Source organism: Platichthys flesus, chromosome 13, assembly GCF_949316205.1.
Source record: "Platichthys flesus chromosome 13, fPlaFle2.1, whole genome shotgun sequence".
In the NCBI taxonomy this organism is placed as follows: domain Eukaryota; kingdom Metazoa; phylum Chordata; class Actinopteri; order Pleuronectiformes; family Pleuronectidae; genus Platichthys; species Platichthys flesus.
Genome location: NC_084957.1, coordinates 636,655 through 647,500, shown reverse-complemented (window position 1 = coordinate 647,500; position 10,846 = coordinate 636,655). Strand labels below are relative to the sequence as shown.

At 47.0% G+C, this 10,846-nt stretch overlaps 1 protein-coding gene across 1 annotated transcript in view; it reads left to right on the top strand.

Moving 5' to 3' along the window:
• Positions 1–9,929, top strand: part of enox1 (ecto-NOX disulfide-thiol exchanger 1) — a 45,146-nt gene extending 35,217 nt beyond the window's left edge. The window contains exons 7-16 of the mRNA XM_062402227.1: positions 1–139; positions 1,693–1,905; positions 3,853–3,959; positions 6,245–6,362; positions 6,495–6,652; positions 7,280–7,387; positions 8,026–8,082; positions 8,565–8,667; positions 8,862–8,947; positions 9,106–9,929. The exon at positions 1–139 is cut by the window's left edge and continues 95 nt beyond it. Of these exons, the coding sequence (XP_062258211.1) occupies positions 1–139; positions 1,693–1,905; positions 3,853–3,959; positions 6,245–6,362; positions 6,495–6,652; positions 7,280–7,387; positions 8,026–8,082; positions 8,565–8,667; positions 8,862–8,947; positions 9,106–9,237 (1,221 nt within the window). The 3' untranslated portion in view covers positions 9,238–9,929. The remainder of the gene's footprint in view (positions 140–1,692; positions 1,906–3,852; positions 3,960–6,244; positions 6,363–6,494; positions 6,653–7,279; positions 7,388–8,025; positions 8,083–8,564; positions 8,668–8,861; positions 8,948–9,105) is intronic.
• Positions 9,930–10,846: the final 917 nt, after the last annotated feature.

The window sequence follows — 10,846 nt, the reverse complement described above, 5'->3', positions numbered from 1 at the left end:
GAGTGCAACCAGCGGCTGCTGGCCCGAGAGGACAGACACCGCCGGCAGGTCCACGAGGACCGCCTGCGCCCGCCGTCCCCTCCCCCTGTAGTGCACTACTCTGAGCACGAGGCGGCCATGTTGGCAGAGAGACTGAAAGGTGAGACAGGAGAGAGAGACGTGTTTTCATGTCACGTCAGCTTGTTTCTACAAAATCATAGTCATCGCTTTCACAGTGTGGATTTAATTTGTTCATTTAACAATAACAGAGACTTAACACAACTCGGCAAAGAACAGACAAACAAACACAAACCAACACTACAACAAAATCCCACTAAACTGTATGTGATCAGACACACACATATATTATCTCAATAGGCTCATCCACAAACAAACAGAAGAAATACAAATAAAAGTTGAATTCATCCAGTTGTTTTTTAAATGCAAATTTATTTTTGAAACATGATCTTCCAAGATAAGGTAACGTTTAATTAACATTAGAAATGAAGATCCCAGGATTTTAAATATGAACTTGATCTTTGCACATTCCTGAAACAACAAAATACATCAGCTCTGGTATTATTATTATTATTTAAAGGTTAAAGTTGTCATATTTGAACCCGTTTCTATGTTGTAGAAAAATCGGATCAGTTTAAAAACACGAGTCTACCAGCTGAGCGTGTTTTCTTTGAATAACCTTTATAAATTCATTCTTCCCCTCGAACAGCGGAGGAAATAAACCCCCATTCCCCCCCCCCCGCTCCGCGGCGCCTCATTGTGTTTGCTCTAATGTGACTGTAATCTGCTGCTGTGTGTGAACGGGCTTATCAGAGCAACGTGTCTTCTTACAGGTCGTGTTGCAGCTGAGCTCATTAAACGCTCTCTAATTCACAGTCAACCCTCGATTATTATTTAAATGGAGGGGAAAGCGTGCGGCCCACAGAGACTCGTGACTGATGCCGAGCACAGCTCTTGGTTTTGGATGAAAAGTTGAAAATCAAAAATGCCTTTTGTGTTTAGTGACTGTGGCGTCACTCAGAGAGTCGAGAGCAGCGAGCGACTCACGGGAGGACGCTCATCCTGCGCCGGCGCCGCTCTGTTGGTTTTAGAGCGTCAGAGGTGCCGGGGCCGAGGAGGAGCGTGGGGGGGGGGGGGGGGGTCTTCAGAGGTTCAGACGTTTCACTGCTGCAGAGACATAAAACTCGACTGTTCAGCTGGAAGACAAAAGACAGAGTGACCACATTCACCTGCAGGAGACAGAGGTTAGTTAAGTTAAGTGAAGTCAAATACCCAGAATGCAACGGGCACCTCCAGCTCGCTCCTGTTGGTTGACCACAACATCAGGTGTGTAAATGTTGGCGTCTGTAAACCAGCTCGCAGACGGGATCTTCGTAATCACGTAAAGGAGTCGTTCGGAGAAAAGATCGCAAACAACGTTAAAGTCATATAGAACTTAAAATCAGTTTAATTTTTCACACTTTGCTCTGTTGTTGTTTAATGAATAAATGAACACGTGACCTTCAGGAAATCTTCATCACCTCCTCCTCCTCCTCTTCCTCTCCCTCCTTCACATCTTCCTCTTCTTCCTCCTCTTTTTCTTCTTCTTGCTCCTCTTCTTCTTCTTCCACTTCCTCCTCTTCTTCTTCTTCCACTTCCTCCTCTTCCTCCTCATCTTCTTCTTACTCTCCCTCCTCCTCTTCCTCCTCCCCTCAGACGACCATAACTTCGGCGAGGCCACGACGGTGCTGTTCACGTGGATCGACCGCGGCGAGGTCAACCGCCGAACGTCCAATCACTTCTACTCCATGGTCCAGTCGGCCAACGGCCACGTGCGGCGGCTGCTGAGCGAGAAGGCTCAGCACGAGGAGGAGCTGGAAGTCGCCAAAGAGGTCTTCAAGAACGCCCTGCTCTCCATCCTGACTCAGTGTAAGGATCCTTCTTGTGTTTGATCACGTCAGTCCAAGTGAAGCCGCTTCCACCATAGTAACCGTGACTGTGCAGTTGTTCAGGTAAGACTCGTCACTTCCTGTTCACGAGTTCCACAAACAGGAAGGACGCAAATATTAAAATGAAATCGTTCTGAAACTAAAGTGCGCTGACGTCTGATTGGATGATCCATTCAGCTTCGGACTGATTGATCCTATTTATACGTATGTGGAGGAGAACATGACTCAACTGCTTCCAGTCTTTGAGCTAAGCCAAGCTAGCTAACAAACATCGACTCTGGGGCAACGTCAACTCTCAACCGAACCCTCAAATAAACTGACTGATGTAAATCAAGCTCGAAATCCAGAGCAGGAACACGTCTTGCTCTGGATTAACTCCTGATGTAAACATCAGGAGTTAATCAGGAGAAATGAGCAGTTCCCACAGGTCATGTGATGGAGGCTGTGGGGGGGGGGGGGGGGGTGAGTATGAAGCTGTCAGTCACTGAACATCCGTCAGAAAACAGGCGTCTTCTCAGCTGCTTCTGTTTGGTCAGGTTGGTGCAGACCTGCTCGTCACATGACTCGCTCACTCAAGGATCGACCTATCCTGGCCTGTTTCCTGTAAACCTGCTCTCTGGGGTTCTGCAGGAGGCGGGGTTAAACTGACACTTGTATATTATATTCTGTGGTGTTCGAGTCGTCGTCTCTCTGACAGGAAAACAATGTTATTTAGTTTTATTCTTTAACTTTGAACAAACAATGTTTTTCTCTACGATATTTATTTGTTATGAACATTTGTGAATTTGAGGGAAAGTTTGTTTTGGTCTTTTTAAAGGAGCATTTCACTGAACGGTCGGATTCTGTTACTGCAGCTTTAAATCTGGTTTGTGTTCAGTTCTCCAATCACACGCCTGCATCTAGTCGGACACGCCCCCTACACATGAAAATAAGTAAGTGGAGGGGCGGAGCTCTCTAATGTCCCAGACCTGTGTCCTTCGTGTCCTCTGAAAGACGCGTCCCCTGAATTGAGACCCAGCGCCCTGAGCTGATGATGTCACTGCAGAGATGATTGAGTGAACTGCTCCTTTAACGAGCTGCTCCTGGTGTTTGTGGGCGGAGTCAGTCCAAGCTGAACGCTGCATAAACAGCTTGTTTTGTCTTGACCTCCTCCTCCCTCCTCCCTCCTCCCTCCTCCCTCCTCCCTCCTCCATCTTCCCTACTCCCTCCACCCTCTTCCCTCCTCCTCTCCTCTCCTCCTCTCCTCCCTCCTCCCTCCTCCTCTCCTCTCCTCCTCTCCTCCTCTCCTCCTCTCCTCCCTCCTCCCTCCCCCCTCCTCCCTCCTCTCCTCTCTCCTCCCTCCTCCCTCCTCCTCTCCTCTCCTCCTCTCCTCCTCTCCTCCCTCCTCCCTCCTCCCTCCTCTCCTCCCTCCTCCCTCCTCCCTCCTCCCTCCTCCTCTCCTCCTCTCCTCCCTCCTCCTTCCTCCCTCCTCCCTCCTCTCCTCCCTCCTCTCCTTCCTCTTCCCTCCTCCCTCCTTCCACCTCCTCTCCTCTCCTCCTCTCCTCCCTCCTCCCTCCTCCCTCCTCTCCTCCCTCCTCTCCTACTCTCTCCATCCGTTCATCCGTTCATCCTCCCTCCCTCCCTCCTCCCTCCTCCCTCCTCCCTCCTCCTTCCTCAATCCTCTCCTCCCTCCCTCCTCTCCTCCTCTCTCCATCCGTTCATCCTCCCTCCCTCCCTCCCTCCCTCCCTCCGTCCTCCCTCCTTCCTCCTCCCTCCTCCCTCCTCCCTCCTCCCTCCTCCTCCCCCCTCCCTCCTCCTCTCTCCTTCCTCCTCCCTCCTTCCTCCTCCTCCCCCCTCCCTCCTCCTCCCTCCTTCCTCCTCCGTCTTCCATCCTCCCTCCTCCTCTCTCCTCCCTCCTCCTCCCCCCTCCTCCCTGTTCACCCCAAAGTCGAGAAGATCTCAGCTGTTTTCACCGCCACCACGAGGCAAAAGGCGTGGGACCATTTCTCTAAAGCTCAGCGCAGGAACATGGACATTTGGAGAAAGCAGTGTGAGGTCGGTACCTTTATTCTGTCCCCCCCCCCCCCCCCCATACTCACTTCTTTCTTCTCTGCTGTACCCAGGAGACAGAAGACAGACAGGCCTGTGGCATCTGTCCTGTTCTTCTTCTTCTGTTTCTTCTTCTTCTGACAGCGGCCTCTGTTGCCACCCCCCCCCCCCCCCCTCTGTAAAGCACAGATCTGACGCCTCCTCGAAAGTGTGAGGCGCTGCCATGGCATCGGTGATTTCCAGGGTTAAGTTGTTTTCTCCAGAGTGGAATCTAGACAACGAGCAGGAGGAAGATGAGGGTGAAGCTGGATTCAGATGAAGAGCAGTGGAGAGAAACTGAACAAACACAGAAAGGACAGAGGATGTCACACCCTGTTAAAGCCCTATGAGATGAATTGTAATTTGTGAATATGGGCTATACAAATAAAATTTGATTGATTGATTGATTGACATTTCACACAGATGTTTATCAAGCGTCACTACAAAACATCTGGGTCTGATTAATAAAAGAGTGCGTAGGATTCATACTAAAAGTGAACGTACTCATAAAAGCCGGAGGCCAAAGAAAGTTCAGATTTGTAAAACCGAGTTCATGCTCACCTGAACGCATGTTCACTTTATAAACCACAGTCCACCTGGAAACGTTCATACCTGGATCTGCCTCTAACTCCGCCCTCCACACGCCCACTTTACACCGTAAGTGGTCAATGCAAAGTACAGCATGAATATCAAATGATGCTCCTGACCAATGGGTTTCCAGCGTGAGTCCTGACGGAGGCGCGGCATCAAGCGATGAGAAGAGGAAGTGAAACTTTCTGACACTGACATCGAGGTGTTAGTTAGTGAGGTGGAGGTGAAGAGCCACTTCATGGGACAGCAGTGATGTCACTAATGAAGACAACACACTGACACTCTGTGGATAACACAATGTGTGGATAACACAATGTGTGAGATCAGAAATCACTGAACCTTCTCTTCCTCCTCGTCCTTCCATTCACACATCTAACAGATCCCCTCTGTCACAGCAGTATTCATTTATTTACGCACAGTGTTAGGAGATATTAATAAAAACTATTAATGACTTGGCTCTGTAACTCAGCTGTTAAATCAAATCTGAGTTATAAATGAGACCCCAGATTATTTATCTTTTCAATTTAATGAACATTCACGAGTTCGATCACAGGTTAAAATCTACATGTTTTATAGCTCTACTGCAGCCGACACGATTTCCAAGGTAACGTAAGTGTTACTCCAGGACGACCAGGATCAAACATGTTGGTTCACGCGTTCAGTCCGAGACACGGACCAGAAATAAAGATGGACGACATGACGCCTCCTCAAAGTGAAGCCGAATCCTCCTGATCACCACCAGGTTGCAGCGATCTGAGATACTTGGAGATATTCTCTGATCGTCAGTAGCTGAAGATCAACACCTGTGAACATGTTTGAATCGATATCTGCTTTTTCCATAATTGTGTTTTGTGATGTGTGTATTTTGGATGTTGGACGGTCAGAGTCAGTCAGTTAAACAGAACATGTGATGGAGGTAGGAGCTGAAGCTCCAGTGTGAGCGCCTCCTTGTGGCGAGCGTGGTAAGTGTGCGAAGCTGCAGCTCTTTCTCTCGTCGGTCAGAAACGTGTGGACAGATGAGGAAGATGCAGATGTAACGACACCTCTGTTCCAGCAGGGGGCAGCAGCTCCAAGCTTCTCTCTGTTTCAGCATTGGGGCCAATCAGAGCTGATGAAATCATGGATAGATATTAATGTTCACAGCTGAATGGTCAGAGCTGTTTTTACCTGTCGCTCTCTCACTTAGTTATGAATTGAATTGGCAGCACGATAAATGTTCTTTTAATAATTAAATTTAAGTTAAAAAGACAAGAATCATAGATCGTGATTTTATATTAGTTTGAACAAAGTATTGAACTTAAAGTTAGAAACAACATGATGGCTCCTAAGCGTCTTGATCGCCCCCTGGTGTCTGCCTGCAGTATATATCATAATCCTCATGATATAAAAATGATGGTGGCGCCATATTCAAGATATTTTGGCTTAAAGTTGGAGGAAGTTTATTTATAGTCGCTGGGTCTGAGGGTAAAGATTCACTGTCACCTGGAATCGAACTAACTCAGGTTCAGCTTCACATGGACCAACTCTGATTTAACTTGACTCTGTTCAGCACAGCTTCCTGATGATCTTCAGAGAAGATGTCACATAACTAATAACATGGATCCTCACTGTGTTTATATGAGTCACATGTTGTTTCAGTGTTTGTCCTGCTGATGTTTCAGGAGCTGAGAAACGCTCACAGTGAAGAGATCATGGGAATCAGACGAGAGGAGGAGATGGAGATGTCCGACGACGAGCTGGACGAGAATCCCTGTAAGAGGCTCCGCACTCAGGAGAACGGTACGAGCCACAGGCCGGGTGAAGCCCACGTTCAAACCCCACGTTCAAACCCCACGTTCAAACCCCACGTTCAAACCCCACGTTCAAATCCCACGTTCAAATCCGATGCTTTCCCCGTGTCGTCTCCTGCAGGAGTGTGGGATCAGGCGTCTCTGCGGGAGGAGAACGACTCCCTGCGCTGGCAGCTCGACTCCTACAGGAACGAGGTGGATCTCCTGAGGAAGGAGCAGACACACAGTCCAGACGCTCAGATCCAGCAGCTGCAGCAGAAGATGATCAACATGCAGCAGGTATGTTCTTCTTCTTCTCCTGCTCCTCCTCCTGCTCCTCCTGCTCCTCATCCTCCCCCTTCTCCTCCTCCTCCTCCTCCTCACACTCAGAAGGACGAGTCAGCGTCCTCCCATGATCCTTCACTCCACTGATTTCATAAAGCTTTGTCAGAACAAGCAGCTCTTTTACCAGGAGTTCCCTTCAACTTCCTGTAACTGTTGATCTCAAGTGGCAGCACTGACAGAACGAGGCACGTCACACACAGACACACACACACACATACACACACACACACACACAGACACATAGACACATGCACAGGCCTTGTCCTTGTGGTCGCTGTGTGTTGTGTACTTGACTCGAACATGTCGCTCTGCTGTCGCTTCTCATTTGTCACCTGCTGATTCGACCGAACTTCATGTATAAATATTACATTATAATATATAATAAATATACATGAGCATCCTACCCCATCCTGTCACCTGACACTGACCCCCCCCCATACATGTGTCATACTTCTTTTCCACCAGGACGGATCCGATTCTGAGCGAATCATTTTGAGGAAAGGTCACATTTCAACGGGTTTCAACACATTTTACTAGATGAAAAAATTGTGCTGTGAAGATAATTGTGTGTTTTTCCTCCAGCAACTCCTCAGCCTGCAGGAGAAGCTGACGAGTAAAGAAGCCGAACTGGAGCAGGCGAGAGACGAGCATCGTTACCTGGAGGGGGAGGGGCTCCTGCTCCGAGACAAGGTGTGTGTGCCCTCTGTGTGTTGAGGTTAAAACACAGCATGCGCAACACACAACATGACACAACATCCTCATGGGACGTTTGCAGCTGTTTATTCACTAGCACAGATTTTTTGGGTTTGCAACTTTGTTGCTTTTGTGCTTTGTGCAAAAAAGCAACACGCAATCACACAGAGAGGATGGTGACAAATGATGGAGGGATGAAGTTGACAGGAGAGCTGCTATGGCAACTGCATCACCACAATGTTCTCTTGTGCTTTGAGAGTGAGTCATGTGACCTGAGACACGTAGTGATTAGAGGACATGTGGTGCAGGTAGAGATCATGTGACCCGAGACACGTAGTGATTAGAGGACATGTGGTGCAGGTAGAGATCATGTGACCCGAGACACGTAGTGATTAGAGGACATGTGGTGCAGGTAGAGATCATGTGACCCGAGACACGTAGTGATTAGAGGACATGTGGTGCAGGTAGAGATCATGTGACTTGCGAGAAGAAGAGCTGAAGCTGCAGCGCAAAGGAAAAATCTGTCCAGGCATCATCCTGTTGCATCATCGTCCCCTCAGACGTTCACACAATCACATCATCACATGTTCATGACCTGATCCACAGACTGATAAATCTCTCCTCCATCTCTGTAGTTACTGAACAGTCCTGTGGAGGCGTTGGAGGGAGCCAATCGTGAGCCACATGAGAAGGTTCGAAACTGAAACGACTCGAACCGTCAGTCGATCACCAGAGGAAACATTTTAACAGAGATTCACAGAATTAAATCTCAAACGTGTCTTTTTCTTTGAGTTGAATTTGATGTTAGAGCAGGAAAAGTTCAAGTCTTAATTTAACCCTCTCATCAGCACTTTACTGACACACACACACACACACACACACACACACACACACACGGTACATATATGATGTGGGTGAAACATGGCTGGGGTCAGAAGCACATGATAAATATAACATTAATCATATTTGAAGTGCTTGTTTGTCTCATGGACTTCACAGGATGAACTCTCGTTTCTATAAGTCAGTGGTGAAGGAAGTAATCAGATACTTTACTGCAGTAAAAGTACCTTCAAAACTCTGGAAAGATACTGAGGTAAAAGTAAATCAAAGTGTCATCAGCCTCCTGTAGTTACAGTTTTTTTGTGTTTGTGTGTTTGTGTGTTTGTGTCCTCAGGGGATGAACGGTTGTGTACCATCACTGTTCCACAGCAGAGACAGGAGGAGTGATGTCATCATGAGGGGAGGAGTCACTTCAGAGAAAGAGGCTCTGCTTCTGGGTGATTATTTCATTTATGTTTATTTTGATTGTTTTATTTATTTGTATTTTTATAACTTTATTTATATGTATTTTATTGATTCTTAATCATATTAATGTATTAATTTATATTAATTTGTTTATTTATATTTATATTATTTATTTATTTTTATTTAAAATGACCCTTCTTCTTGTTCTTCTTCTTCTTCTCTGCAGGCGTCATCTCCACGTTCCTCCACGTTCACCCGTTTGGGGCGAACCTGGAATATCTGGTGTCGTACGTCCAGAGACTCGACTCCAAAGTAAATCAAAGTTCAATTTAACATTAACATTTATAATCCTGCTGATGGCGGCGCCATCAGGTCACATTTCAATTAGCATAAATTACACATTTAGAAAGTGAACCTGTAATAATAAATACAGTTCAGCGTGGAGTGATTCATATTTCTGGTCCTCCCAGGTGTCGGCCGGCGAGCTGGAGCGCCTCATGGTCCGACTGCCCGCCGTGTTCCGTCAGGAGCTGAGCGGCGTCGGAGCCACGCTGGAGAAACGATGGAAGTTCTGCGGCTTCGAAAGCCTCAGTTCAGTGTGACGCAGGAGCCACGTGCACACGCCAGGACAACACGTTAAGAGACACGCGTGACGCTGCAACCCTTTAGTCCGTGTGCGTGTCACACACACAGTGTCGTCATGGGAATCAGGAGACACTTTGAAACTTTATCAGACTGAACTCATCATGTGACCTGCGAACTTCCCTGACCTGATCAGGCTCCGCCTTTTCTCTTCTTCATGTTGAATCAACACAAACAGAGAAAAGAAGAAACTTAAACCAAAGCTAATCCTCGTGTGTTTACACCATGAAACCAGTTTCAAACCAGTTTCATTCATCCACACAACAGGAGCTTTTATTTCTGGGGCTCCTTCCACACGGACACGCTTTCATTTTAAAACTGTCGTTAGGGAAATCGCTCCCTGGGATGATGTCCGTGGGTCATGAAATGTATTTATATCATGAAACTGTACGAAGACTCACTTTGTCTAAAGAGAGATCATTTAATGTTTTTACTCTGGATAGAAAAAACTTCAGACTTAAAAGATGAGCAAACGGTCTGAAGTGTCTGATCAGGACGAGAGAAGAAGAAGAGATGAAGCTGAGGAGGAGGAGAGGGAGAAGGAGAGGAAGGAGGACGAGCTGCCAGCTTTACATTACTGAACATCGCAGTCAAAAAAGAAAAGATGAAGTGAAGTTGTTTTGTATCAAATGAGGTGTTTCTTATTTAAATAAAGATGTAAAGTAAAACGTTGCAGTTATTCCTCCTTAACGCAGCAGCTCACACATCTGTGGATAGTAGGTCAATACTTTGTGTGTGTGTGTGTGTGTGTTTGTGTATGTCTAAAATTTAGGGCAGAGCTCCAGTTTGTGTTAAACCTTCAAACGAAAGAAGGAGAAAAGATTCTCGAGGCTGCTGGGAAATGGATCATAAATCTGTGTCGTCTGTCTACATATATCATATCCTGGATCTGAATGAGCTGGCTTAGAGGAAATATTTACTCTGCAAATAGCAGTGGGCCGAGGATGGAGCCTAGCAGAACACCACAATTAAAGTCGAACCATGGGAGCAGGAATTGAGACGAACCACAGACGGCACTGCTGGATCCAGCAGTTGGTTTCTATTCATGACAGGAAGTGATGGATCTCTAACTTCTAAGCTCAGAAGAACATGAAGTTGTCGTTCGGATCAAACTCTTTGTTTTACTGCACAAAGGAAACACGATGTTGGAAGGTTCATGTTAATTTAATTAACTCACTCTGCTGAGTCTCATATATTTACCTCAGGTAAGATTTAAAAAGCTGATTTAATACATGAGAAGTGTTAAAAGAAGCATCGTCACTAACAAAGGAAATAATATAATATGAATAGTGTGATGGCCTGCTGGCCTGTACCATTCCATGACAGGTGTCTAACCCTCTGTTTGTGTCCCTGGTCTCCGTGTGCAGTGCGGCTGATTGGGGGTAACGAGCCGTAACTGGGTGCACCTGGTACGCAGGTGCACCGGACTCCTTGAAAGCTCTGGCTCCTCCTCCTCCGGGGACCTCGACCTGCAGCAGACACAGGCTGAGCGACTGGGCTTGGCAGCACCGGGGGGTCGTGCTGAGCATTCGTTTTGTTTGAATATCTGCCCCTCTGAGATTCTACAAT